At 35.8% G+C, this 26,893-nt stretch overlaps 6 protein-coding genes and 1 pseudogene across 7 annotated transcripts; 3 read left to right on the top strand and 4 right to left on the bottom strand.

Moving 5' to 3' along the window:
- The first annotated feature begins 732 nt into the window (after positions 1-732).
- LOC108854694 (dehydrogenase/reductase SDR family member FEY) lies at positions 733-3,051 on the top strand. The gene is given in 7 exon segments (XM_057008466.1): positions 733-1,028; positions 1,120-1,240; positions 1,459-1,521; positions 1,523-1,726; positions 2,134-2,235; positions 2,354-2,446; positions 2,557-3,051. Coding segments are annotated over 7 exon segments (1,155 nt in total). The 5' UTR covers positions 733-792; the 3' UTR covers positions 2,893-3,051.
- A 171-nt stretch (positions 3,052-3,222) lies between these two features.
- Positions 3,223-5,403, top strand: LOC130511464 (acyl-CoA-binding domain-containing protein 2). Of its 2 annotated transcripts, none has more exons than XM_057008467.1 (4): positions 3,223-4,315; positions 4,543-4,645; positions 4,770-4,867; positions 4,965-5,403. In XM_057008467.1, the coding sequence occupies exons 1-4, from the start codon at positions 3,882-3,884 to the stop codon at positions 5,107-5,109; spliced, it is 780 nt and encodes a 259-aa protein (XP_056864447.1). In that variant the 5' UTR covers positions 3,223-3,881; the 3' UTR covers positions 5,110-5,403. The 2 variants fall into 2 exon arrangements, with proteins under 2 accessions (XP_056864447.1, XP_056864448.1); XM_057008468.1 differs by having other exon boundaries at positions 4,770-4,872; positions 4,965-5,101.
- Positions 5,404-10,305: 4,902 nt separating this feature from the next.
- On the top strand, positions 10,306-12,015 carry LOC108855334 (flavone 3'-O-methyltransferase 1). Its single transcript, XM_018629129.2, has 4 exons — positions 10,306-10,938; positions 11,024-11,334; positions 11,408-11,472; positions 11,553-12,015. The coding sequence occupies exons 1-4, from the start codon at positions 10,508-10,510 to the stop codon at positions 11,853-11,855; spliced, it is 1,110 nt and encodes a 369-aa protein (XP_018484631.1). The 5' UTR covers positions 10,306-10,507; the 3' UTR covers positions 11,856-12,015.
- A 42-nt stretch (positions 12,016-12,057) lies between these two features.
- On the bottom strand, positions 12,058-14,352 carry LOC108855333 (protein phosphatase 2C 57). Its single transcript, XM_018629128.2, has 11 exons — positions 13,916-14,352; positions 13,722-13,850; positions 13,532-13,634; positions 13,342-13,452; positions 13,170-13,249; positions 13,024-13,077; positions 12,836-12,952; positions 12,685-12,739; positions 12,555-12,587; positions 12,422-12,468; positions 12,058-12,351 (listed from the first exon to the last, which is right to left on the bottom strand). The coding sequence occupies exons 1-11, from the start codon at positions 14,251-14,253 to the stop codon at positions 12,231-12,233; spliced, it is 1,188 nt and encodes a 395-aa protein (XP_018484630.2). The 5' UTR covers positions 14,254-14,352; the 3' UTR covers positions 12,058-12,230.
- A 2,034-nt stretch (positions 14,353-16,386) lies between these two features.
- LOC108851994 (uncharacterized protein At4g00950) lies at positions 16,387-17,569 on the bottom strand. The gene is made up of 2 exons (XM_018625478.2): positions 16,948-17,569; positions 16,387-16,675 (listed from the first exon to the last, which is right to left on the bottom strand). The coding sequence occupies exons 1-2, from the start codon at positions 17,428-17,430 to the stop codon at positions 16,589-16,591; spliced, it is 570 nt and encodes a 189-aa protein (XP_018480980.2). The 5' UTR covers positions 17,431-17,569; the 3' UTR covers positions 16,387-16,588.
- Positions 17,570-20,231: 2,662 nt separating this feature from the next.
- LOC108849986 (F-box/kelch-repeat protein At3g13680-like) lies at positions 20,232-23,345 on the bottom strand (annotated as a pseudogene).
- Positions 23,346-23,495: 150 nt separating this feature from the next.
- LOC108849764 (phytolongin Phyl2.1) lies at positions 23,496-24,690 on the bottom strand. The gene has a single exon (XM_018623367.2). It carries the CDS (start codon positions 24,534-24,536, stop codon positions 23,775-23,777), a length of 762 nt encoding a protein of 253 aa, XP_018478869.1. The 5' UTR covers positions 24,537-24,690; the 3' UTR covers positions 23,496-23,774.
- Positions 24,691-26,893: the final 2,203 nt, after the last annotated feature.

The raw sequence follows: 26,893 nt of genomic DNA, 5'->3' as shown, positions 1-26,893 counted from the left end.
GTACAAGGAGGGCAATCTTTATGTATTGCTAGTGTTGAATTCATTATTGGAGTGACTCAAAAACTGTACATAGATAAAACTTGGCTTTGTCGCTTCCAATCTTTATTATGTATTTTCACAAGCCATCATTTATTATTTTTCAGTTCAGAGTCTCTCTCTGCGTCTTGTTATTACTGTAGTATACGTCATGTACTCTATATAAGGTCTACGTAGGGGTTAATTTGCAAATAGTAAACACTATATATGACTCTCCCCTGTCTTTCAGTTGCTCGTAAGAAAACCATGGCGGGAAGCATATGACTAGAGTTGTCACATAAGGAAAAGTCCATATTCTTGACAATTCATCCAGTTTTGGGATGGTTTTAGCGCTGGTGTTGATCTCTTCTCCTTGAATGAGGTCAAAATCAGATGATTCAGTGTCAGTTCCTTTTTCAGCCTTTAGAAGGATGAGTACTCTTCCATTAGCCTATCATGTCATTAATTTTCCCATCTTCAAAAACCCTTTAATCTTTCTTTCAAGACATGTCTATTTTCAACATGTTTCTGGATGTCATCATATTCATGACTACAAACACACAAATCATTAAAGTGAAGTGACACACTAACGTAACAAGTCCACCCTGAGTAGTCACTTGAAAAATACTGTTATAATTTAAAAATCTGTGGGGGTCAGAAAATCTCATTTTATTAAATGAAGCCTAGATTTTGACGGAAATACACTTTTTTTTTTTTGTCTTTTCTCGCTCTGTATAACGTCATCATAGATCTACTAACTCTCTCTCTCTCTCGAAGATGAGTGACGAAACAGCGTCTTCTTCGTCTCAGTCTCCGGCGGCGAAGAAGAAGAAGAAGAAGGAGAGTTTGGGATGGATGGAGTGGATGAGAGGATGGAGCAGCGTATTCGGGGAGATACTCTTCCAGAGGATCACTGCCTCTCATTTGCTCAACCCTCTCCCTCTCCCTCCCCTCAACGACCTCACTTGCCTCGTCACTGGCTCCACCAGCGGCATTGGCCGTCAGACCGCTAGGTTTTTCTCAAAATGCGACTTTGATTCTGTGTTAGATTGGTGGATTATTTTTCGCTGATGCCTTTGCTTCTTTTTTTTTTTTGGTTGGCAGGCAGCTCGCGGAGGGTGGTGCTCATGTTGTGATGGCTGTGAGGAACACGAAGGCAGCTCGGGAGCTGATTCAGCTATGGCAGAACGAGTGGTCTGGTAAAGGTCTCCCTCTTAATATCGAGGTACACTCTTTATCATCATCGATCTTATACTATATGGCTAAATAGTGTGTATTTTCCCTCGGTCTGAAAATAGTTAAAGAACTGTGTGGTAGCGTATATGAATCGTTCTTTATAATAATTGATTGATACCTCAAACTATATGTGGTCTTGTACAAGAAGAGTATTGGTTTGTTACATCTACATAGCTGATTAAGATCCTATGTGTGCTTTTTGTAAAGGCAATGGAACTTGATCTTCTTTCACTCGACTCGGTCGCGAGATTCGCCCATGCTTGGAACGCTACATTTTTCTGCAGTAGATGTTTCTGGGAATAAATCAACTAAAATGTTATGCTTTCTATTTTGTGTAGAGGCGCAAAAATTCTCGGAGGATGGATACGAGCAGCACATGCAAGTCAATCATTTAGCTCCGTCGCTTCTTTCGGTGCTCCTTTTGCCATCTCTAATCCGAGGTTCTCCTAGCCGAATCATCAATGTTAATTCCGTGGTAAGTTCTATGATCACTAACACTGCAGGCTCCATCCAAGTCTGTGTTCTCTTTCTTTTCTAATGCTCTTTAGGTAATGGTGTTGAAATTATGCTCTGTTTGTATATTTCTTAACTTGAAAAGCTCTGGTCGTGTCAATTGATTGCAGAATATTTAGAGGAATAATGTAGGTTCTCTCTAAATCGCTGAATGACATGTGCATGTTATTATTTGAACATAGTCTTGGTAATTGGTATAGAGAAAATAAACAAACCCAAGCTTTCTGAAAGTTTTGGCCCCAAATATGCATTTATCATTTCTTATTTCAGTGAAACTCTGGGGCATGACTTTTTTTTTATGATTACTGAAACAGTCTATAGTTTATCGTCTTTGGTGATTATAATGTGGTGTCGGCTCATTTTGTGTAGATGCATAGTGTTGGTTTTGTTGACCCGGATGACATGAATGTTGTTTCTGGTAGCCGTAAGTACTCAAGCGTTGTAGGATACTCAAGCAGCAAGCTTGCCCAGGTGAGCATACCGTTATAATATTTATTTTTGTTACATCTGCAACAGATTCTTTTCAGTGTAGAATTTGCCTATTTTCAGAAACTGGTGACTTAGTCTCTGGTTACCTTTTGTCTTCCAGATTATGTTTAGTAGCATTCTCTTCAAAAAGCTGCCTCTGGAAACTGGAGTTAGCGTCATATGTCTATCCCCTGGTGTTGTCCTAACAAATGTTGTGAGTGTTAGCTTCACTCCATTTAGTTACAATCACAGGATTATAAACTCATTCTATTTTCTCAGAACTTCATTGAATAAAATTGTTCTTTTTTTGTTTGTATTTTATAGGCCAGGGATCTACCCAGGTTTCTTCAAGCTCTTTACGCGGTGATACCTTATTTCATATTCTCACCTCAAGAAGGTTGTAGATGTTCTCTCTTCTCGGCCACAGACCCTCAGATCCCAGAGTACTGGGAAACACTAAAAAACGATGATTGGCCTGTTTGCCCATTCATCTCTCAAGATTGCCGCCCTACAAATCCTTCCGAAGAAGCGCACAACACAGAAACTTCACACAGAGTGTGGGAAAAGACATTAGAGCTGGTGGGTCTTTCTCTCGATGCAGTTGAGAAGCTCGTAGAAGGGGAAAGTGTCAAATGCCGATATGGATCTCAGGACGAATAGTCGTCCATAAAAACAAGAAAAAGTCCACATGTTGATTGTCCCCTTACAGATCAAAGGGGGTAGGTACTGAAAGTAGCTTTTTTTTTTGTTTCAGATTTTTTCAAATCTACTGTACTACTGGCATGTGGTGTGCCATTCCATGATATACTTACAAGTCTTCTTCAAGTGTGTCGGAACTGAGTTAAAGATGCTCAGTTGGCGTGGACCAGCCTAGTGGTGGGTAGTACTAGTAGTAGTTTCATGTTTTGAGTAGAGGGTATTTCCGTAAATGTCTACTTAGTTTGTGCAAGTCACGCTGAGCATATATATATATATTCGTAGCAGTGAAAGCAAGCATCATCTCTCATGGACAACTAAAGTGATAAAAACTCACCTTCCTCATTTCTAACGTTTCTTGCTTAAATGGGTATTCCATGAAAGTGATTAACACTCCCGTGTATACCTAAATTATGAGTGGGTTTCTCTCTTCATGAGATGCTCGTTTAAGCAAGCAATCTTAGTGAGAGGAACTGGAACGATTTAATATGGTTTATGAGTTTTGTCTTTTGTTATAAAAAGGAAACTTGGATTTCATTTTCGTGCACATCAATCTAATGCGTTCAAGTTTATGGTCTACCTTTTGTATGCTTTATGGATGCATTTACACTTCATTTTACGTGTCGTATGATTCAAGCCTTCCTTTATATACCATGCACGTCTTGTCGATTACTTTTCCCACCACGATCGCACCAAAAACTTATACAGTTGACATCAATACAACATTAGGGCATAACACGTACTCTTTCTTCTTCCCTAATTTAGACGCTTCTGTGATCTGTCGTCAAGTTTTTTTTTTCTGTCGTCTTTAATTAAATTTTAACTGCCACAAGGAAAAAATTTGTTTTGTTTTGTTGGGTTTAATGAATAAAAGTTTGTACCTTTATTTGTCTGGGGTTACTCTGTTTTGATTCCTTAGGGTTTTAAAAATTCGACTTCTGTTGCTTGAGAAAATGGGTGATTGGGCTCAGCTTGCTCAGTCTGTGATCTTAGGTTTAATCGTTTCTTACCTCTTGGCCAAGCTCATCTCCATCCTCTTCACCATTAAAGAAGACAATCACGAACCGGAATTGGAGATTAAACCGGAGGTTGACTCGAGCCAGCGCGTCGAGTCTTCTATCGTCGGTGGTGAGGCGGATTCGCTAGTGGCTGAGCAGGGTAGCTCAAGAGGCGGTGAAGACGAAGACTGGGAAGGCGTAGAGAGCACGGCACTCGACGAGGCTTTCAGCGCCGCTACTCTTTTTGTGACTAGAGCAGCAGCAGCAGAATCGAGAAAGGTGCCTAGTGATGTCCAGAAGCAGCTTTACGGGTTGTACAAGATCGCTACGGAAGGGCCTTGTACTGCTCCTCAGCCTTCTGCTCTCAGACTTACTGCTCGTGCCAAGTGGTATCCCACTCTCTCCTCTGTCTTTGATGTTGCCATTAGCTTCTTTGATCGTTTTTGAGGTTGAAGTTTGGTGATGTACTTGATCATGTTATCACTTAGTTATAGCTTCTTTGCCTTTTGATAGTATTGGAGATGATGTGATGAATGAATATGGCCATGTCCTTTGTTGTAAGACTGTTATTTCATTGATTGGGAGTTTCCTTCCATTGATCTTGTTTCTCTTTCAGGCAAGCATGGAGGAAACTGGGGGCTATGCCCCCTGAGGAAGCGATGGAGAAGTATATTGAGATCGTCACTCAGCTTTATCCAACTTGGTTAGACGGTGGTGTGGTATAAAAAGCTTTTTTCTCCTCCTCCTCCCCCTCTTCTTCATTTTCATTCTGTTTTTTTTTTTTGTTTCTTTGGACTGTTCGTTTGATCTTCTCTGCTCGGTTTTTTTTTTGTGGCGTACCAGAAAGCTGGAAGTCGAAATGATGCAGTCTCAAGCTCAGGAGGAACCATGGGGCCAGTTTTCAGCTCTTTGGTTTATGAAGAGGAATCCCAAAATGAGTTGTAAGGTTCTCCACTTGTTTCCTCACTTCTTTTTACTTTTCTCTTCTTTATTGCTGAGGTTATTCCTTGCGTTTTTTCTTCTGGTTGTCTCTCTCAGGAAGATTGATGCTATCCATGCGTTTGCTAGAGAGGGAGAAGTCGAGAATCTGCTTAAAAGCATTAAAAGCGGCATTCCAGTAAATGCAAGGAGAAGTCGAGAGAGCTCATGCTTAAAATGTTTAATCTTGATTAGAACTAGTTAGTCTCAGGTATTAGTGTTATTCACTTTATGCATTTACGTGGTTTAAGAGGCAGCATTTTCTGAGTCGTAGGAAATGTTTGTTTCACTGGGTAGAATTACATCAAAGTAGAAGTTCGGATAGCGTAAAATCCATCTATGATACTAGATCACTTTGTATGCAAGTGCGGTTGAATCCCTTGAAAATCGTGTACAATTCCTTTGGATAATATGAAACTAGATGATAATCCGCGCCCTGCGCGGTATGAGGTTTCTCAAAAATGTTGTATCTAAATATTATAAATAACACATATTTTATTATCAATAACCATTTTTACATTTGATTAGAGATGGACATTCGGGTACCATTTACTTCGGTTTCGTTCTGTTCGGCTGAAATCTTTGCCGATTCGGTTTGGATTTGGTTCGGATAACCCACTAAAATCATTTAAAAATATTAAAGTTCATACATACTTAAATGTTTCAAAATAGAAAAATAAAAATAATATATAACATATAAATATCAATAATGTATGCCAAATACATAATATTAACATAAAATTGGTTTTAAATATTTGAATAGGAAATCAATAGATATTCTAAATACTTTTGATGTCTTGAGTACAATTTAGCTATTTTAAAATATGTATTTTTAACTAATTTTATATATTTCTAAGAATTTTGGACAACTTAAAAATATCTTATATATTTTGTATATTCTTCTAGATATTAAATTTAAAAATAAATAATATATTTAAGTATATAAATCCGCTTCGAATATACACGATATCCGAAATTTTTTGGTTCGAATCGAATTTGGTTCGATTCTCCAGATACCAAAAATTTAATCTAACCAATTTTAGTTAAAGTTAAGTACTAATTCTTCGGATTGCATTTGGTTCAGTATTTTGGATTCAGATTTTTTGCCCAATCCTATATTTTTATTGTAACAAAATTTTAATCTAAAGTGATGATGGTTTGCATTGATTTTGGGTATGCAACAATTTTTAAACCAAAACACATTATACTATGTGTGTAGCCCATTTGGTTAAATATTAAAAAATGTTCTACGCTCATTTAAGGAAACCAGTGTGCTGAAATAAAAACGTTGCCATTTCAGATTATCAAAATCGACACTTTAAAGTTCAAATTACTCTCAATCGGTGTTGTGACGAAGAAACATGGATTATAATTAGGAAATAAGTATTTTTCTGCAATCCATATTCTCGTTCCATATTCTCGCTAGATGATTTAATAGCTTCTAAATATATATTCAATGTATCCATCTCTTTTTAATTTTTTAAAAATATTAATTAATAAATCACACATGCTAGAGTAATCAATTGTTTTTCAATATAAATATATATATATATATATATATAATATATATATACATACATATATATATATATATATATATATATATATATATGGGATTAGAGTAATCACATAAATAAAACAATACTTCTTGTTTATTTACATATTTTATAGTAAATAAATCAAAATATTTTATATTTTTATATGGTATATAATTAAATTTCAATGAAATTGACATAGATATATAGTATATTTCAATATAAATATTTATTATCATATGATTTTATTAACATATGTATATTTTCTGTAACAATAAATTCAAACCATTAATTCCAAAATTTTATCGAAATATTCATTATATATATATATATATAAACATAGTGTCTTCAGAGTGCTATTATATAAACATAGTGTCTTCATAATGCTATTAAAAAAATATATAAATATATATATAAACATAGTGTGCTCAGAATGTTATTAAGAAAAATAACAAAAGACATTAGTTTAGTATGATATATATAGTCACATAGGGATAAAGTTTAGTGTCAACCCCAAAAATTCATAAAGTTTTGTGTCAAACGAATATTCGCGAAAATACAACCCCAAAAATTCATAAAGTTTAGTTTATATAATTTATTATTTTGGAAAGTATAAATATGCAGGGGAAAAAATTTAGAAAACATTGACTATTATATTTGACTATATAGTTAACCTGATTGAATATTTATGGAGACAAAATTAATTAATATATGATTTTGGAAAGTATTATATGAAAGGGAATAAAATATAGGATATTATTTAATGATACTTTCACTCCATCCAATATTGGGTGTGATTGGTAATGGCTGTAGGTGCTGTCCAGAGCACCATTTATTTCTAAAGCACTAAATTCACAGCAATCAAGTTTTATTGACTTTTTAAAAATCACAGCTCCGGAAATAATCTACAGCTGTGTAAGTGCTTTCTAAAGCCAAATATTCAAATCAAATTTTTTTGAGCTCTCCATAAAATCTACAGCAATAAAATCTAAAGCCAAAGCAAAAAGTCTACAGCTTTTTTTCTACAGCAAAAATTTTAAAGCTACAGCAATTACCAATCGGATATTTTGCAGTATCAACAATTATGTTGATTCCTTAATTAAAAAAGTCAATGTGCTTAATTTAAGTGATTGCATGAAATTTATGGACTTCTTTTTGAAAGTATTGTACAATGAGTTATAACTTATAAGCCAACTAACGTAAAACTTAAGTATATATATGTTTAGACAAATATATATATACAATATTATCTTGGCCAAAAACCCAACTAATGTTAATATTATATATATGTTTAGACATATGTTTATACAATATATTGGCTTAACCAAAAAACATGAACTTAATTAGACTGATTTGAAAAGACAATTTACTTAATTATTTGGTCTATATTAGTTTTATAGACATTGTTAACAAATATATATATGAGTTATGATCATTATTCATTGTATCAGAATTTGATAATGGGATATGAAATGGTTGTTATCAAAACGGGTTATTCATTAACAAAATGAATAACACAATTGAAATGTTAAGTATGTAAAATTTATCGGAATGTTCATTATGGAAATAAAATGAAAACGATAATTATGGATGCTAATGAATATGGAAACGTAATTCATTCACGGTATACATAATAATGTTTATAATGTATTTTCAATCATACAGAAAAAACGCTAAAGGAAAGAGGACACAACACTTTATATTCATTAATAATTTTTAAAAAATTTATTAAACCTTTTCTTTTCTTTTCTTATTTATTTAAAATCATTTTTCAGAACCTTTTATTCATTATAAATAAAATTTGTATTACTAAAATACCATATAAAGTGTTGTCAGGTGAGAACGGGTAACTAATAGTTCCTTTACCTATAAAGTTTCATCAACCTATATTTGTGATTTTATTTTCCTTATTACCGAATGAAAACCGCAGTTCAATGAATATTTAATAAAATTTGGTCTTAACTATATATTGTACGAAAATGTTAACTATGGAAACTGTATCGGTATGTTATATATGGAAAAAAAAATTATGCTCATGATTGATTGAAATAATAAGTAAGGGATTGATTATGTGTATACTCTTAATAATACTAAATTTTGGACTGATTTATTAATGGCATATACATATAATTTTTTCTAGTAATGTAAGGGTTTTTTCAAGATGGTTGTGAGAGTAAATGTGAACATGCCACCTAGGAAATGACATTATGTAAATAGCACATGAAGTGAAGGTTATTTTTTTTAGTGCTTCTAAAATAATATATAGGAGATGTGACAAAGAGTTTTTATAATTATGGTAACTACAAACTAAGAATATGCCTCAAATATCAATCAAGAATCCGAGATTGGTGATACCGAATGTGACAATAATGTATTATGTTACGGAGGCCATATATTAGTTAATGTGGATTAGTAATCACGCATCAATATCATTATGCAAAAAAGGCAACAAAATAATACGCCTTCCTATAATTGGAATGAAGGAATCAAATTTTAACATAATTAAAAAAACATAATACATTGACCCTGAATTTATGTGTATTGCCGTAATTGATAAAGTTTCAATAAATTATGATAACCAAAAATACTCTAAATATGGAAGACTGGTCCGATTTAATCGTAGAGTAATCAATATTTAGAATCGTTTAAATAATCAATAATGGCATTTTTTGGAATAGGATTATGGTTGTATCATAGAAATAAAAAAATATAAAAATTACGATAAACATAAAATATAAAAATAAATATATAAATATATGTTTTCACGAAACGATGGATAAAATATAAATAAAGTATAAAATATGACAACTACCACTATTATAAGTATGAGCATTATATTAACAATATATATATATATAAATATATATATGTTCTTGGAATAAAAATATATATATATGTTCTTTTGTTGCAACAAAAATATATATATATATATATTTTATGTTAGTATGAGCATTATAACTTCAGTTGAGAAAGAATACATCACCAAAATATCACCAAAATATAAAAGAAGTATATATAATGTTATTGTCTGTATAAACATAAACTATAAAACAGCCGTATAAAAGTGCCATTTTAATCACCAAAAATGGTATGAGAAGTAAACGTAAAGCACATCACGTAAGGCAATACACGTATTGTAACCACCGCATGATCATAAATAATATAACATAAAGCAATACACGTATTAATAACATTTATTCCCTATTCAATATAACATATGTCCATTAGAATGGTATGAGAAGTAAATACTCTAAGCAAGGATGAGCTTTTGAAAAAATGGTGTGAGGTTAAATATGGAGATGCCACATAGGAAATGGCACACATGTAATAAACACATGAGCAAAAGGTTACTTTGATTAGTGGTCTCCTCAAATAATAGTAAGGGGATTGAAGTTGAACCACAAAAAAAGATGGCCTAGGCCCTAGGTGGTGGGTGGTTTACACGCTACTAACAGTCACCATCATCCTCGTCCAGACATAAAAAACGTGAGCAGAACTGAATTTCATGAGCTTTTAACCCCATATGCCAACTTGGGTATTACAATGATAAACAAACAAAAATAACATCAAACTTATGAGCCAAACTTATCTACAATTCTGCTAATTAATTCTTTCGGAAATAAAACTCTGAAGAGACACTTTTTACCTAATTAGCCCATAGGATAAATGCTTAAAAGGTGTCAGAAGGCAAAACTTAGAACCACCGACTGTTGCATGAGCCATGCGTTTCTCCACCTGATTTACTTTAATTTTCAAATATATATGCATATGTTTAAACTTATATTGAACGAACGTTTCACACCGACAAATATATAAACTTTAAAAAAAATATCATGTGGAGGTTGGTAAATAGAAAAGAGCAAAACTCACACCAATAATTTTAGACTGCAGAGTACATTTAGTTCCATATAGAATATGCTAACTTCTTAGTTCTTACTATAAATCTAGCTCAACTCAGTTCTCAATTCTCACTCATCAGATCTTTCTCAAAAGCAGAGACTAAAAACCGTTTTAAAACAAGCGGGAAAGAAACAAAACAGAGTAAACACAATCTAGAAACAGAGTCACATGATGGGATCTTCGGCTGAAATACCGATCACTCCGGCGATAATCTCCGACGAAGAGGCTAATCTCTTTGCTATGCAGCTCGCTACTGCCACCGTGCTTCCGATGGTTCTGACATCGGCCTTAGAGCTCAACCTGCTCGAGATCATATCCAAGAATGCTGATCTCCCTGGGGGCCAACTCTCCTCTGCTGAGATAACTTCCTATCTCCCGACCAAGAACCCTGATGCTCCAGTCATGGTCGACCGGATCCTCAGGTTGCTTGCGTCTTACTCCATCTTGACCTGCTCTGTCCGTAAGCTTCTTGACGGCGGCGGCGTGGAGCGTCTTTACGGACTTGCACCGGTTTGCAAGTACTTGACAAAGAACGAAGATGGAGTTTCACTCGCTGCACTCTGTCTTTTGAACAGAGACAGGGTCACAACGGAGAGCTGGTATACAAAAATGTTTATTGGTAATTAATAATACACTTAACCAAGAAACAAGTTTATAATAATAATATCTATCATATGAGTGCAGGTACCATTTGAAAGATGCAGTTCTTGAAGGTGGGATTCCATTCGAGAGAGCATTTGGTATGGATCCTTTTGAGTACCAAGGGACTGACCCGAGATTCAACAATGTGTTCAACACTGCAATGTCTAACCACACCACCATCGTCATGACCAAGATTCTGGAGACCTACAAAGGCTTTGAGGGGTTGTCTTCCTTGGTAGATGTTGGTGGTGGCATCGGAGTCACTCTCCGTATGATTCTCTCCAAGCACCCACACATCAAAGGCATCCTCTATGATCTACCTCATGTCATTGAGGAAGCTGTTTCCTATCCTGGTAATGAATCCTTTTATATATGTTTCCATGGAAGTTTTCAGTGTCTTAGTTTCAGTTTTGTTGAATGATTCAGGTATTGAACACGTTGGAGGAGATATGTTTGTGAATGTTCCTAAAGCAGATGCCATCTTCATGAAGGTTAGTAGTTTTTGGCAACAAGTTTTGTTAAATTGCATCTCAGACATTTGTTTTTCTTAACACAATCTCACATGTGGCAGTGGATATGTCATGATTGGAGCGACCAACACTGCTTGAAACTTCTCAAGAACTGCTATGAAGCGCTCCCGGACAACGGGAAAGTGATAGTGGCGGAATTCATACTTCCAGTGGTGCCAGACTCCAGCCTCATGACAAAGGAAGTTGTCCACATGGACTGCCTCATGCTGGCTCACAACCCTGGAGGCAAAGAAAGGACAGAGAAGGAGTTTGAGGCCTTGGCCAAAGATTCCGGTTTTCAGGGCTTCCAAGTTGTCTGCAGAGCCCATGGTACTCACATCATGGAGTTCCTCAAGAAGATATGAAATGTCTGTCTGAAAGCATGCGTTAATGTATAATCATGTGGCTCCTTTTGTTTCCTTCCAAGTTTTGGTTTTACCTCCATTGTTGAATATCTTGTAAAATATTGGTTTCCTTCCAAGTTTTGGCTTTGTTGAATAAAATATTGGCTTTGTTTGTGATTAATCTACCTTCTCTTCATGGAAGTTGATAGTCCATATAATGTGGTTTATGTTGGAATGAACTTCTTTTTTTTCTTTACACTAAGCATATACTCCAGAGATTTTACATGTGGTTTATGTCACATCTCCATCTCTATGGGAAGGGCTAATAGAGAGTTTGACATAGTTACATGTTTTATATACACCAAGGAAAGGAGATTTGGATGTGTTTATTTCACTCTAAGAGAGAAGAGAAGTCATCCATATGCCAACGGTAACTATACCCACAGTGGCTGCCGCCTGAACCAGTTCAACCACCATGTTTTGTCGCTGCACTGGGAGCTTCTTCCACTCTGTTCTTCTGTTTTCATCGAAACAAAGTCTCTATGAATTGGATCCTTGAATTAAGTTACGAATTTGAAAGACCTTACCCTAGATCAGCGATGATGATGCTGATGTTGTCCTCTGATCTCCGATCCTGAAATTACAGACAGAGATGTCAGTATCTGGATCCTGATTTTAAAGAAAATCTTGAGAGGAAAAGGGTTTTTAGTTATTTTTTACCAAAGCAACTTGCGCAAGAGCTTCACAAGCAAGCTGTGACAGAGGAACAGACTAGCTCAGACTCAAAACCATATCTTCTATGTGTTGTGGATTATTATAAGAACATGAAAAAAGAAAAGAAAAAGCTTGCCTGGACATTTCCATGTTCTCGGAGCTGTTCCCTTACGAAACTAACTACATCTTTGCTGCATCAGCAAAAAACATTTGATCATTGTCATCAGCTCTTCCTGACAAAATCATATGAGGAAGGAGTAAAACAAAAAAAAAGGAGAAGGGGAAACCTCTTCATGTAGTCCCACAATCCATCAGAAGCTAAAATAATGAACTCCACATCCGATGTAAGAGGTACTTGGTATATATCCGGTGTTGCGACAACCATGTCCCCTTTAAACTCGATTCTGCAACATTCCATCAAATCAGGAGGACAGAGATCCTTGAAGAGTTTTGAAAGAAAAAAACTAGAAGCAACCTGGACACAAACTTCTCGGACCATCTTCCTTCATCGACACCCTTCTTCAACATCCTGTGCTCATGAACTATATATAGTGAGGAATGAAGCAGAATCAAAAACAAAAAAAAGGAGCAAACTGTACGAAAAGAGACAGAGATCCCAACTCATGCTTCTTTGTCTTGAACCGGATGTCACCGAAAGCACGGGATACAGCTATGTCTCCACAAATTCTTCCATTGACAATCTGATTGAATGAAAGAAAATAAACCGGTTCTTATCCAAATCCAAAGTTACACACACAAGCAAATTCCAGTAAGTGATTAGGAAGACACACACCCATCCACCAGAATCTTTGATTCTTTTCATTTCCTGAACAGCTGCCTTAGTACTTCCATATGGACGATGAGAATCAGTCAACTCCTCTATTTGTCCAGACCGAGATAAGACCTATTTCAATTGCATCAACAGAGAGTCAGTCACACAATGATACAAAATCTCCACAAACTTGTAAATCAAGAAGACTTACAGCGCAAGAATCACCAATATGTGCAAAGTAGGAAACATCATTTCTGATAAGCATCACAGTAGCCGTTGAACCCGATTCATCTTCTTCACCCTTTGTCTCTAGCCTGGATATCCAAAACCATAAAAAAAGAATGAGACTTTACTACACCCAAAAATCAAAATTAACTCAAACCCTTAAACGAAAGCTTCACCATTTGAGCAAACTCTGATCCACGCTCTCAAAAGCCTGGACCAAAGCTCCCTTGATCGCACCAAAATCGCCTCCACTCAACAACGATCCAACTTGTAATGCTCCAACACACTCCTTGTACAGCTCTTCCCTATTAAAAACCATCAAACTTCAAAAAAACTGAGCTTTGCATGAGAGAGATTAACACAAGTTTACCTGAGGAATTTAACAGAGGACGATCCAGCGTGGCCGTCGAAAACGGCTGCGAAGGAGAAGCTATCTATAGCTTCCGAACGGATGACGATGTCGTCCTCCATCTCATCCCTGAACCCTTGAACGCTCGTGTACCCCCACCGGATAGGCGTCACGCCCGCGAGAGACGACGGAGCGTCGATCGCAATCGCGGAGCAACGGTGGTGACGACGACGACGACCGTAAGTGGGATAGACGACAAGTCCACCGCCGCCGGCGTCGGAGATTGGTTTAGTATGAGGGGCTGATTGGTGGAGAGTGTTGGAGTGAAAGCGATGAAGGTGAGGCCTAAGAAGCGCCATGACTCGGTGAGTCAGGCGAGAGCGAGTTGACTCGGAGGAGAAAGAGAAAATGGCGACGAGTTTGATTAGTGGCAGTGGATTCTCTCTTTAGTATCTGAAGATAAGAGAATCAACGAAGGCCTCTTTTAACTGACTTAACGGTCAACTTTTCGATAATGGGCTTTTTATTAATGGATCTGAGCCCAAGAATGGAATTAGCCAACTTACAGTTTGACCATTGACTAATTTTACAGTTTTTATTTTCTATCTGCATTTTAACAGTTTACAGTTTACACAACAAAATTCAAGAATTTTTGTTTCTGTTTCTTCTAATATTTGTTGCATTTAAACCCAATCATGCCTTTGAAAAGTTCATACCTCGAGGTATAGCTGAAGTGACGAAAAACAGTCGTAACGTAGCTGAAACATAACAATATCTTCAACTTATACACGATTCATATAAAAATGACATTTCAAATTTTATATATGATCTATTTGTTTTATGCAAAAAAACTATTATTACCGTTAAACTAAAAATGTATGTTACCATACAATCAAACATTTATATACATCTATATTTAGCCATAAAAAGTTACTAAACAGTTCTTTACTGTTTTTATTTCAAACTAATATATGTTTATTCGCAAAAAGTTTAAACACATGTCTTATGCATATGCCGCATGTCATTCATGTAGACAAATGTTTTGATCTATTTTGATTCTTTAGAAGCATGTTGGGACCAGTTTGCTTTGGGAAATAATTGAAAGAGATTTTCCTCAAGTGGATCCAGGTAAGTGTAAACTACCTAGGTATGGAGCAGAAATAAAATTTTGGATTGCTCTTTGTTTAATATCAGCTCACCCATTTGGTATTACAATTGCTATAGCGGTGGATTCTGTTTTACGCATCTTCAACTTAATGTAAACATCAATTTTTAATCAATTACTCAAAAGTTTGTTCTCATCAAAATTTTATATGCGTTTAATCCACTTTTATAAATAACAAAGAACACCTAACACTACACAACTACTTTTTAATATTTTATTAACAGAGAAAACAATCGAGTAAGCCTAAGAGACGAAATTGATCTACTTGAAATGGGTAATATGTATCGCAAATATGTTATTTGTTATATTGCCTATGGTTTTGGTGAATGAGGTCTTAAATTATTTATGTTTGGTGATGATGTCAAACACATCGAGGTCTGGTCTACAAGCACTTGAAATATATAATGTCCTAAAATTGCATTCCAATAAGTATCTATATTTCTCAAAACAAACTATTGTATGCAAAAACACTTAAAAGGGGTTGTCTTTGTTTCCATAAACAGACATGAAATTGTTTGTTATATGTACAATATGGATCGTATATATCTGATCAACATGAAAATCCACATATTCAACATGTGGCTATGGATGATGATGATCTTATAACTAGCATGGTAAGACATTTATTATAATATGGTCTCCTAAAAAGATACTTATATGTGGTATGTTCTTGTTCATATATATCATTTCCCCGATAATCTACACATCACTATTGCAAGTAAGAGAGATGCAATAAAGCAATCCTCTTTCTCCTCGAAAACCTTCATATCTTGTATGGTTTTGAGACAGAACATGCCTCTGAGAGGTGTACCTTCTTCTTCTACTTCTTGTGCTATATCATTTTCCCGATAATCTACACATCATTGTTGCAAGTGGGAGATGCAATAAAGATAGCATCTCTTGCATACTCCGCTATAGAAAAAGTTTCGCCATTGTATGTTTTTCCTCTTCGACCTCTTTGTGTTGGCTTTGGAGTAGCAAGAAGAGCTTTTGAGGTTGTGAATCTCGTAAGCTAGCAATAAGCTTCTTTCATTAGCTTTTTATTTTTAAATGCATTTTATTCTATATGTGTTTTAGTGGGTCTTTTGTTTCTCACAATCTTGGATCTTCTTTCAAGGATTTGTTGAGTCCTCATATAAGACCAATTAGAATGCAGTTCTTCAAAATCTTGATACAAGTTTAAAATGAGAGCTACAAACAAAAACTACAGAAGAAGAGAGTATACTATTTTGAGATGGATGAGAGTGCTAAAAATTGTTAATATCTACATGTATAATGAACTATTCAAGGAAACATAAAGATGATATGAACATGAACCATTGATGTGAGAAAGAGAGAAAACATAGTGGGTTTGTCACATTGTCTTAGCTCCCCCACCGGTATGTGTCATAATTTGATTATGTTAATTAGTACATTTAGTAAAAGGTTAAAACTGTAATTATTATGACATGTCTGTAAATTATATGGTATATACAGATGAATATTAATCTTTGAACTAAAGAGTTACATAGAAAGTGGAGAGATTCTTATTAGACATTGGAAGAACTCATCCTTGGAAGATTATCTTGCCTACGTCTCCATGGAATTACTTGCTTAAACCCTCTGTAAACCCTTGCCTGTATTTTTATTATGGAAGCAAAATAGGCCAAATAATTAATTTCTCTTAAACCTCAAAAATGTATAACTACAACCCCAAACATAACATAAAGAGCAACCAATCAAAAGACCAGGATTTCAAGGAAAGTGAATGAGAAAAAAACTCTTTGTACTTAAAAGAATATATAATTCAAATCTACATTAGTTGAAAACAACTAAACAACTCAAACGAGATTTTTAGAACAGAAGAGGTATGATGAGAAAAGTTAGCAGATTCAAAATCAAAACGTACCAAGAACTGCGATTTGGAATGAGAAAGGTTTAAAAGACTTCCTTTTCTTTTGACTCTGCTGATATTCACCGTTGTGTCGCCGCCGTCGCAGCAGCGACCGTTCGTGGAACGTGAAAAGTCAAATCTACACTCAGTGTCTTTCTCGCTTCTCCTTGTCAACGACAGAGACCGACGTGGTACAACGTAAGGACCATCAAGAACTGTGGTCGGAGATGGCTCATTCACGGCGGCTTGCAAAACTAGTCTCGGCGGAAGCTCAAGGCACCGCACGGCGTTCTGCTTGAAAGCCGGCGGTTTGTCCTCATCCGAAACGCGTGGCTTTCCCGGAGCTTCTTCCCATATAAACGGGACCGATCCGGCGATGTTCACAGGCGGCGTCGCTAGGCCAGGAGTCTCGGAAGATGCTCTGTTTAACGGAATCGAGAAGAGAGACAGCTTAGGAGTCGCACAGAACCGTTCTTGATCATCGCTTTCACATTCCATAGCTTTTTCTTCTTTTGAATATAAACTTTCTTTGACGTTTTAAGAATAATAAGTTGATTTAAATAGAGAAGTATGGTACATTCGAATTATATGAACAAAAGAAATTAAAAAAGGTAAGGTAGAATACTGTGAGGAATAGTATATACTGTATTATGTAAAGTCGTAGAAGAGGAAATTAAACAAAACGCTCCTTGTGCTTGTGTGGCGCTTATTCACGAGAGAGATACACATCAGTGGAAAATAAATAAATTAAAAGAAGAGGGTCCTACAAACGATTTTCGTAACGTTGGATCCTTTAAGATTTCATGTCAAGCCTTTATTGCCTATAAGCTGCGATAGTGGTTAATGGTGCCAATTAATGATAGATATTTATGTATTTTGAAAAGGTCTTTTGTTCGTCGACAAAAAAGTGTTCTTGTTTTGTCAATTATACGAGTGATTTAGTCTTTAAACTAAACATATGTAGGCCATCATAGGTGTATCCTAAAATATGCGAGCATGGAGCGTAGCAAATCATTGTTTAGTGAAAGCCACTAATGAGATGACGTTGTTTCGTTAGTTTATTTATGGGAATCCAATTAATTGAATAATAATGTTTCACGTTAAATGACGTTTGCACAACCTGTAATAGTTTGTGATGAATTTATACGTGGAGCGAAATATTGGTGAAGACAACGAGGAATGTGATGCGTTGAAAATTCAAAGGCAGCTTTTTTTCGTTGCATGAGCTATTTATGTGTGTGGTGAAATGATGCATGTTTAAGCAGACAGAATAAATATTTAGGCGCGTCATATTATCCTTGTGAGCTAGCCCTTGCAAGTTTTGACATTTCATGCATGTCCTAACGTTGCTGAACTCCTTCAAAAACGGTTTTGGAGTTTCGCCTAAAACAAGCGGCGGTTTTAGTTCCAGATCACATTTCAACATATATGCATCAAGCGACAACAACGAAATTTTCTTCTTCAAAAGATAAAAACATATATGCATTGACTATATATATAGTCCATGCATGGCCTACTTATCAGGACTTTGAGGTGAATATATATGTTTTCTTCTTTTGACATCCAGTTGAAAATATGTACTATATTTAAATGTGTTTTCATATTAATTGTATGTGATGTGCTCCGTGAAATCGCAATCAAGGGCTTGGGTTTCCTTGAATAGACTGATAAGTGATAAATATATTCATATTTGAAAACTCCTTACAAATTATTTGGTTAGATTGTTTAATGGCAATATATGATATTTACAAGTACATATTCACAATATACTTTCTACTAGATTTTTAGTTTTTTGACACGAGTTATAATTAATCTACATCCGATGAAGAATTGATATGCAAATTGGCCACTACCATAAAAAAGTTATTTGTTTATAAGTATCTTTGGTAAGTGAAAACGATCGGAAGCTGTTTTATATCCTGTTAAGTTTTGTATTTCTTGTTTTGTTTGGACACGGAATTAGAATTGCAGGAGTTGGTGTATCTGCAAATAAACACACAAAATAGTAAAACATTTTTAAGTCAATATAATAACATTTGAAAAGATAATACGTTGTCATTGTATCAAGTTTATAGACATATATAATCACTGGTTCAATTACAAGATGTTGCACCGTTGCTTACAAGGAAGCCACTTGCGTCGGTAAAATGCAAAAAATGAAGATGAAACAGAACAAACATTCAAACCGGAAAGAACATATGTGGAACAGTTATATGATGTTTATAAGTTAAATCATACCGAAATTCTTTTATTAAGGAAAGAAGGTTGTATGAAAACTTGTATAGGTTTAAGCGGAATTGCGGAAACGTTCAATGAATTTAAAGTATACTATGCATGCTAAACTTCTTGTTCTCTTTTTTTTTTGAAACACTACTGAAAATCTTGTTCAGAACATAAAAATAAGTAGTTTCAACAGGTCTTACGGCAATGAACGCTCTAAGAAATATTTGGTCATGTTGAACACGCCATTCAAGTACGGGTGATCGACATGCAGTTCGGACGCAAAACTTTTGTTGAAAAAGTATTCCAGTTCTCTATATGTATCTCTATATGTATCTTACAAACATGTATCTCATATAATCAGCAATTCTTTAACTAACTAGATGAGACGTGACACAGATTTATTATCAATCACAACAAATTACAATACTAGCTTATCTGACTTGCACCGACGGTACTGCAACTTATGTTTATCGTGCATGGCAGCTAATCGGGAATGAATACGACCAGCTGATGAAATAGGCCAAAACCTTTTTTGACTTAAGGCCCAGTTCACACTTTATACATTTGACCAAACAACTATATAAATTTAACATTCTTTTCAGCACAGATTATCAAGATGACTATTTAGAGTTCTCAATCAACACTCAAATTTTTTATTTTAATGCATGTTATTTATTTATTTAGATTTGTTTTTTATACATAAAAGCTCACCAAAAGGACAAATGGTCTCAAAGTTTCAAATGCGGTTCCGATAATATGTAGTTTGAGAACTTTTTGTGCTTCTCTCTTCTATTTTATTTTTATTTTCTTAAAAATGAGATATCTGTTTAGATATCACGTTGAAGAAGCTCTAAGTTCTCAGTAACAAGTTTATCTGACAACTGCAGCTATGGGTTTGCTATGTAAGGATTAAATGTGTATATCTCGAACTCCTTAATTAAACCTACAAAATGTCAAATAATTATAATAATTTATTTAAATAGATCTATCAGGCTGCATCGAATTTGACATCCTTTTTTGATCGAACTACTTGATTAGATAGATAAAGGAAAGTTACACCCCAAAAGGAGGGCTTACAACACGGCTTAAAGCAATCTTAGCCAAAGAGTATGCAGAGGCATTGTTTAAACGAGGAATAAATGAAAATGAGATAGAGTCAAATCTGCAACACAAAGCTCTGATATCAAACAGCAAACTGTTAAGTAAGACTGTAGACGAGGAGGAGTTGAGGAGATTGACGAGAGACTTCGAGTCAGAGAACAGGTTCAGCTGAGTGAAATCATGAGTGACCGCATCTAGAAGTGCAGCCTTTACCGCAAGAGCTTCCGCCACAATGGGCGCAGCAACATGGAGTCGGTTTGAAAAGTGGTGTCTTACCTCGACACCTGAGGGATCCACAAAGACCCATCCCTGTCCACTGTTACCGGAGATGGGGTCCCAAGCTCCATCAGTGAAGCAGTTGAAAGCTGTAGAGGTCTGGGGGGCAGGGAACCGGGATCGTGGTGGATAAGCAGGAGGAGGAACTTTGTCCGTGGCAGTGGCTTCTTCCCAGCTTCGAGCTTCTTATAAAGCTTTAGTGACCAGTTCAACTGCAGTAAAGGATTTTCTTTCGAAAACTAATCTGTTCCGGTTCTTCCATAGCAACCAGTATATCCATGGAAAAAGAGGTGAGTGTCCCAGTCCAGTAGGTAGTCTTTACAAACACTATTTTTCTTTTGCATCACGAAGAAAAAACTTAAAAAAAAAACACACACTCAATAGTAAACATCATCACGAAGGTGTAAAGCCAATATTTAATTAACCCTGGAAACAACACCTTGGATTTTTTGGCTGATTGAGTTGCACTAAACTTGGAAGATAAGAAGACGACACAAGTGGGGAGCAAATTCCACTAGGTTTAACATTCAGAGAGTATCCGATTTTCAATGAATTGATGTATCCTTGTTCTCCAAGGATGTAAGCTGTTGTTGCGTGGAGATTGGATAAACCCATTAGGCGATCATGGAAAACCACAGCGACTTTCTTCTCCTCGTCAATGAAGAAGCTCCCATAATCCCAGTGAAACAGAAAAGTTCGATAATCCATTGGTATATTTCTCGTATCAACCTTCAAAAATTTGCTCCATGACACCACCTCATCAGACGCAATCTTATTTGTAACCCAAATCTTCAATACCTTAGATTCCCACTTCTCATAAAGCACAGCGAGTTGGTCTTCCCCAACACGAGATAAAACTACATTCTTCTCTTCATCAGAGATTACCGGGAGAGGCTGAGGCTGTCCAAATCTCTCTTTTGTATAATCAAAACAAAGCAACATGCCAAGCCCTAACGTATACTTTTTATTAGTTCTCGCTCTAGCGAAAAAGTACGTACGTCCATTCAGAGTCACCCCGTGTTGATTACGATCCATATCAAGGCCGGGGGGGGGGGGGGGGGATGAGGTCGAGAACACTCCATGAATCAGAGCTAGAATCGTAGATTTCAGAACCCAAGACGAGGCTATAACCGTCAATACCGCGTATACTCAAAATTTTATAGTTAGGGACCTTGCTACTGTTATTGTGTCCGAGAGCATACATGTTTGTCTCGGCAATATTCTTTTTGCTTGGTATTTCGATCCAGTTTGTTTGCCCCAAATAAGGGTTCCACACCAAAAGCTTCGTTTTGTCGTTAGTGACACATAACACTAAGCTATCATAGTGACAGACTCTGTATATCTCAACTCGATCAAGTAAACCTACTTGCTTCGTAGATGGATTGACCAAGCCGTCGTGATTGCAGTCTCCTTGGAGATCGAATCTCAAGGAACAAACCTTATTGCTTATCGTTGTGAAGCCTAGAAACTCAGATTGCCTTGATGTTGCTTTTTTTTTTTTTTTTTGATATCTCTGGTGTCTGGGCAGCCACTTTCCCAAATATCTCCGGAAGGGGTCCAGCGCCCCAGCAGTAAGGATGTTAAATCGCTGTGGCCGGGTTTCGAAGCTGGGTGGCGGGCACCTCAGCCGAGGTTCCATTACCACCAGGCTACGAAGCCCGGTTCCTTGATGTTGCTTTACTACCAACAATAAAGTCTTTGGATAAAGCGTTCCATAATTTGCAAGTAGATCGTATTGCTTTCAGAGATGTTATGGGAACTCTGGCGAGTATCTCCTCACTCACCAAATCATGGGGAAGATCGCACATCATCGTCATCTTTCATCCAAGTTTCAACAAAAGCTAAAAAAAATTATTAGGTTAAAAATAACAACACTACGATGCAAATTAACATAGAAAAACAACATAACAGATACTCACAAAGGGCAACGAGTCCGATGCTGATACAAGAAGGAAGATCAATAAGGAATCATGTGAATATGTGTCTAAGCTAATTAATATATATATACACACGCCGACACACGTCTAACCCTAATTCACATAGAATTAACAAAAAAAATTATATCGTTCTATTTTTGCAGAAGTTTGGTAATATATAGTATTTCCATATTCAGGATTACCTAGACGATTTTTAATGCGAACTAGAAGTCAATGGATAAGTGTCTAATATCTTGTGAAAGAGATATCAGCAATTGGAATGCAGTGCAGTTACGGTTTTGATGGCAAAGTTAATGCTTGTTGGTTGCATAAACTTACAAAAGCAGCGATTTGATGTAATCCGTTCTGTTCGATTTATCGTTTGTAATGTAATCAAAGTATCATGTTTTGTGACCACCTTCCTGAGTAGTATTATGAACTCTAAGCATGTGTTATGCAGAGATGATGTGATTGCTCTGATTTTTTATGCAAGAAGATTAGCTCAAAAACTTTTACCTAATATCAAGAGCTTTGCCTCGCTGCTTTCTTTATGATTTAATTTATTTTGACTTCAGGCTAATGGGGCTCTTCTCAAGCCAAATTAAGGCTTCAGAAATGAACAAAAACCCAAACGATTGGACTAACCTCGCCACGGAAGATCCTGGTCAATCATATGATCTTAGTCTTCTTGGACAATGATATCTCAGTCTTTTTTTTTCTTTTCTTTTTGAAGGTTACTTGATGAGAAGAATAACATCATTTGGAAGCTCATCAGAAGGCAATGGGGCCCTAGTATCTCTTGCATATTCTGGCCATTGTATTTTCTTTTTTCCACTTTGGCTTCCATGTGTTGGCTTTTTGGGTATGCAAGAGGGCACGTAAGATCTTGCTTGCCTTTAAAAGTTTTGCTATGTAAGATTAAATTTGTATATCTCGAACTTCTTAAACATAATGTAAAATGTCAAATAACTATAATAATGTAACTGGATCTATCTAGATGCATCCATCTTTCGTCCCAATCACATAATACAGCTGAACAAATTGACATCCAAGATAACGAAAGATACATTACTTTTTACAAACACTGTTTTTCTTTTGCATCATGAAGGAAAAACTTCAAAAAAACACATAATAGTAAACATCATCACGAAGGTGTAAAGCCAGCATTTAACCCTGGAAACAACACCTTGGATTTAAAAGAAAAAGAAAGAAAATTCACTTCAACCATAACTTAGTAACAACAGCATAAAAGAAGAAGCTCTGTTTTTGCAATGATGGATTTGATGTTGACGAAGAGTGAGTGAGTTAGTGAGTGAAAAGTATCTTCTACCCTTGGATGCATTGAAACCCTTGACATACCCAAAGCCAGATTCCAAACAGAACAACACAGATACAGACATCGAACATCAAGACAACCCAAACATGTTTCTTCCAGATCTGCTTGGCCTTTTGTCTATGATGATGATCATGAATCAATCCGTTTCTTGGTAACCCCCTGCTACTAATCACACCCCCTCCTCCTCCTCCCACATCCATCTTAGCCTCCGTCTGCAACCTCTTCTTGTTCTTCTTCAACACCATCAATGGCTTTGCAAGAAGCGGCTTCAACGAGCGTTGTTCTTTCGATGAATCAAGACTCGGATTCTTGATCTCCCTCGGTGATCCAACCAAGCCTAACTCCGGTTCCAGATCCTTGTTGTTGTTATTACCACCACCAGTAGCGATCTCAGCGAAAACAGGATCGAGCTTCGACTGGAGACAGTGCTTTGTCGGGTTGTTGTTCAACGCAGATCCGTCTGAAACCAGAGCCTCCACGGCTGATTTCAACCGAGTGAAGAGCCAGAGAGACTCTGTTTTCGTCACGGCCTCGTCTAAAATGGCGAGATAGGTAAACGGACGGTCTATGATCAAAGCGTATGTCCTCTTTCGGACAGTGTGAGAGATCATTGAGTGATGGGGAGGCACGCTCTCGATGCATCGCAAAGCTATAGATTCGATCTCTGGCTCATCCTTGGAAGAGAACTCGGCGAGAATCACTGTTCCTTTTGCAATGCAAGAGTAGAACAAGAGACGTGGATTCGTTATCATCTCTCTCGATCCGAGAAAAAAAGAAAGAAAGAGCAGAGGTTTCAGTGATTCTCTTTAGAGAGAGTCATCTTCTTCTTCTTCTCGTTTTCAAGATTTTCTTGGGAACAGACAAGAATGATGGAGAAGTTCCATTATTGGTGAAACCAACAAACCAAGAGATTAAAAACAAATAGAAAAACAGGAATTTACCGCAAAAAGGATAACAGAATAACAGATTAATTTTTTTACTTTGGTGAAAGTAGCCTCGTAATTTTCAATATTTATGAAAATATCCCCCACCTTTGCGTAATGAAAATGCGACGTGTGGAAGTTATAGTTCAGCCTTTGATTCTCTCAGTGCTGGACGACCGCCACGTTGGGGCTTAGAAAAGAGTGGTACCTTTAGTTGGATTTACAGATTTACAGATTTATAATAGTTTGCGTATTAAATTACAACAAAAGCAGCAAGATGAATTATACGTAGAGTTAGTCCAATGATTGGGTTTACGGTGTCTCATGTCTTTGATAAAATCCAATTTCAACACTCTAAGCCCATGGGTCCCTAAGCCCAATATTGCCCATTGAAGAATTTATTTGGACTTGAGACTAATTTCAACTTTTCAAGTACAAGTCCTTCCGTTTTTTTTTTTTGAGACACAAGTCCTTTCGTCTAACCATAATCATTTCAACACTCTCTACGCAAACGTTAATGAGTCAATGACTATGTTTTCCTTAATGCACGACCTTAAAAATAGAAATGTAGTACATAGGCCATTGGCAGGGCCGGTCCTCAGCCAAACCTAATGAAACATTCATCTTAACTCCCAAAATTTTTGAAAAAAATTACATGGACATAAACCCCTCAAATTTGTAAAAAAAAAAATTTCAACTCCCAAATTATTGAATTTCCTCTTGACTTGTCTACATCCTCCAAAATCTCAGGGCCAGCTCTAGCCATTGGCTTAATCTTTACTTTAATGAATTACTCAAGCATTTACATTTTACACTACCACTATCATACCTTAGTATATTGCATCCCTTGCTGCGAATTTCATCATTACTTACAAATGAACTAACGATCTAAGAGACTAAATATTATGTGTGAGAAATTTTCACCGCAAAACCAAATGATATCGAATAACTATACTCATCTTTATATACTAGTTTTCAATCATATGTTTTAGATGTGAACATTCTTGACCATGGATTCTTTTTTTTTTGAAATAATATTAAATTATTCAGATAAAAATAACCTTTTTACAACTTGTGTTATGTGTGAAAAAAAAAAATTGAGAACTTGACCATGGATTCTTGATATGCCTATTTGAGAAATAACTTTTTGGTTTATTCATCTCAACCCAAAATTAAACGCTCAAGTTCTGTATACTTTTCTCTAGCATCTGATATTTTGCTCAAACAGAAAATATTATATATTTATTTATTTATTAATAAGTACAACTCTGATATTTTCAGTATTAAATACTCCTTCTGTTTTGAATTATTTGTTGTTTTAAAGGAAATTTTTTGTTTTAAAATAAATGTTGTTTTCAGTTTTCAATGTAAAATTTATTGACAATATTTTTTATTCTATTTTTCTATTGGTTGATATATGGTTAGGTGTATTGGTAATAGTACTTTTATTTTGGAAATATGTAAAATTAAATGTTTTCTTAATTTGTGTGCATAAGTTTAGAACAACAAGTAATATGAAATGGAGGGAGTAAAAGCTCGAAGTCGTAAACAATACTATTTATAAGTCATAAACAATGAAAAAGAGAAACGGACTCATAAATAATTGCAATATGACAATTTCTTAGAATTCTAGCTTAGGTCAATTAATATTAAGGTACATTGTCGATTAGTATTAGGGATAATAAAAAAAAGACTGAAATTTTTGTCTTTCTTGTATTAAATGTTGAACAAGTCAACAACAACTACCACATACAGACCTAATAAGTACTGCTTATGATGTTCCAAAAAAAATTACTGCTTATGAGAGAAACTTTGATTCCTAGTACGAGGCTACGAGCATTACGCAATCTGCTATAATACTAAAAAGAGAAGTTATATGTATACACCTTGTAAACAGTATCAACACTTGCAAGTTGCAAACAAGTATCAAGTATGTCTGCCTGAGTTTGTTCGCGTATTGTGGTATAAGCGCAGGACGTTCAAAGAATCACGGTGAAAATGAAATTAAGGCTACATTTTATGCAAGACTACATTTTATGTAAGACTACTTATTTATCTATATCAGAATCTGGCGCATATCATAAAAATATATAATATATATGAATCATGTGAACTCATAGGTCAAGTTCACATTCATGAATCATAACTCATCATCCGATCGAATGACTGAGAAGTCTGAGATAATA

This window comes from Raphanus sativus, chromosome 4 (assembly GCF_000801105.2).
Source record: "Raphanus sativus cultivar WK10039 chromosome 4, ASM80110v3, whole genome shotgun sequence".
NCBI lineage: Eukaryota > Viridiplantae > Streptophyta > Magnoliopsida > Brassicales > Brassicaceae > Raphanus > Raphanus sativus.
This window is presented reverse-complemented; position numbering and strand designations above follow the sequence as displayed.

What these genes read in the sequence shown, in the direction of transcription:
- LOC130511464 (XM_057008467.1), top strand. Translation starts at nt 3,882, where the DNA reads ATGGGTGATTGGGCTCAGCTTGCTCAGTCTGTGATCTTAGGTTTAATC. An exon ending in CTTACTGCTCGTGCCAAGTG is followed by an intron (nt 4,316 to 4,542) that starts GTATCCCACTCT and finishes TTTCTCTTTCAG; the next exon opens with GCAAGCATGGAGGAAACTGG. An exon ending in CTTGGTTAGACGGTGGTGTG is followed by an intron (nt 4,646 to 4,769) that starts GTATAAAAAGCT and finishes GTGGCGTACCAG; the next exon opens with AAAGCTGGAAGTCGAAATGA.
- LOC108849764 (XM_018623367.2), bottom strand. Translation starts at nt 24,536, where the DNA reads ATGATAACGAATCCACGTCTCTTGTTCTACTCTTGCATTGCAAAAGGA.
- LOC108855333 (XM_018629128.2), bottom strand. Translation starts at nt 14,253, where the DNA reads ATGGCGCTTCTTAGGCCTCACCTTCATCGCTTTCACTCCAACACTCTC. An exon ending in TTGTGGGACTACATGAAGAG is followed by an intron (nt 12,740 to 12,835) that starts GTTTCCCCTTCT and finishes TTGCTGATGCAG; the next exon opens with CAAAGATGTAGTTAGTTTCG. An exon ending in ATCATCATCGCTGATCTAGG is followed by an intron (nt 12,352 to 12,421) that starts GTAAGGTCTTTC and finishes CGATGAAAACAG; the next exon opens with AAGAACAGAGTGGAAGAAGC.
- LOC108851994 (XM_018625478.2), bottom strand. Translation starts at nt 17,430, where the DNA reads ATGGAATGTGAAAGCGATGATCAAGAACGGTTCTGTGCGACTCCTAAG. An exon ending in ATTCCAAATCGCAGTTCTTG is followed by an intron (nt 16,676 to 16,947) that starts GTACGTTTTGAT and finishes ATAAAAATACAG; the next exon opens with GCAAGGGTTTACAGAGGGTT.
- LOC108855334 (XM_018629129.2), top strand. Translation starts at nt 10,508, where the DNA reads ATGATGGGATCTTCGGCTGAAATACCGATCACTCCGGCGATAATCTCC. An exon ending in GGAAGCTGTTTCCTATCCTG is followed by an intron (nt 11,335 to 11,407) that starts GTAATGAATCCT and finishes TGAATGATTCAG; the next exon opens with GTATTGAACACGTTGGAGGA. An exon ending in CAGATGCCATCTTCATGAAG is followed by an intron (nt 11,473 to 11,552) that starts GTTAGTAGTTTT and finishes CACATGTGGCAG; the next exon opens with TGGATATGTCATGATTGGAG.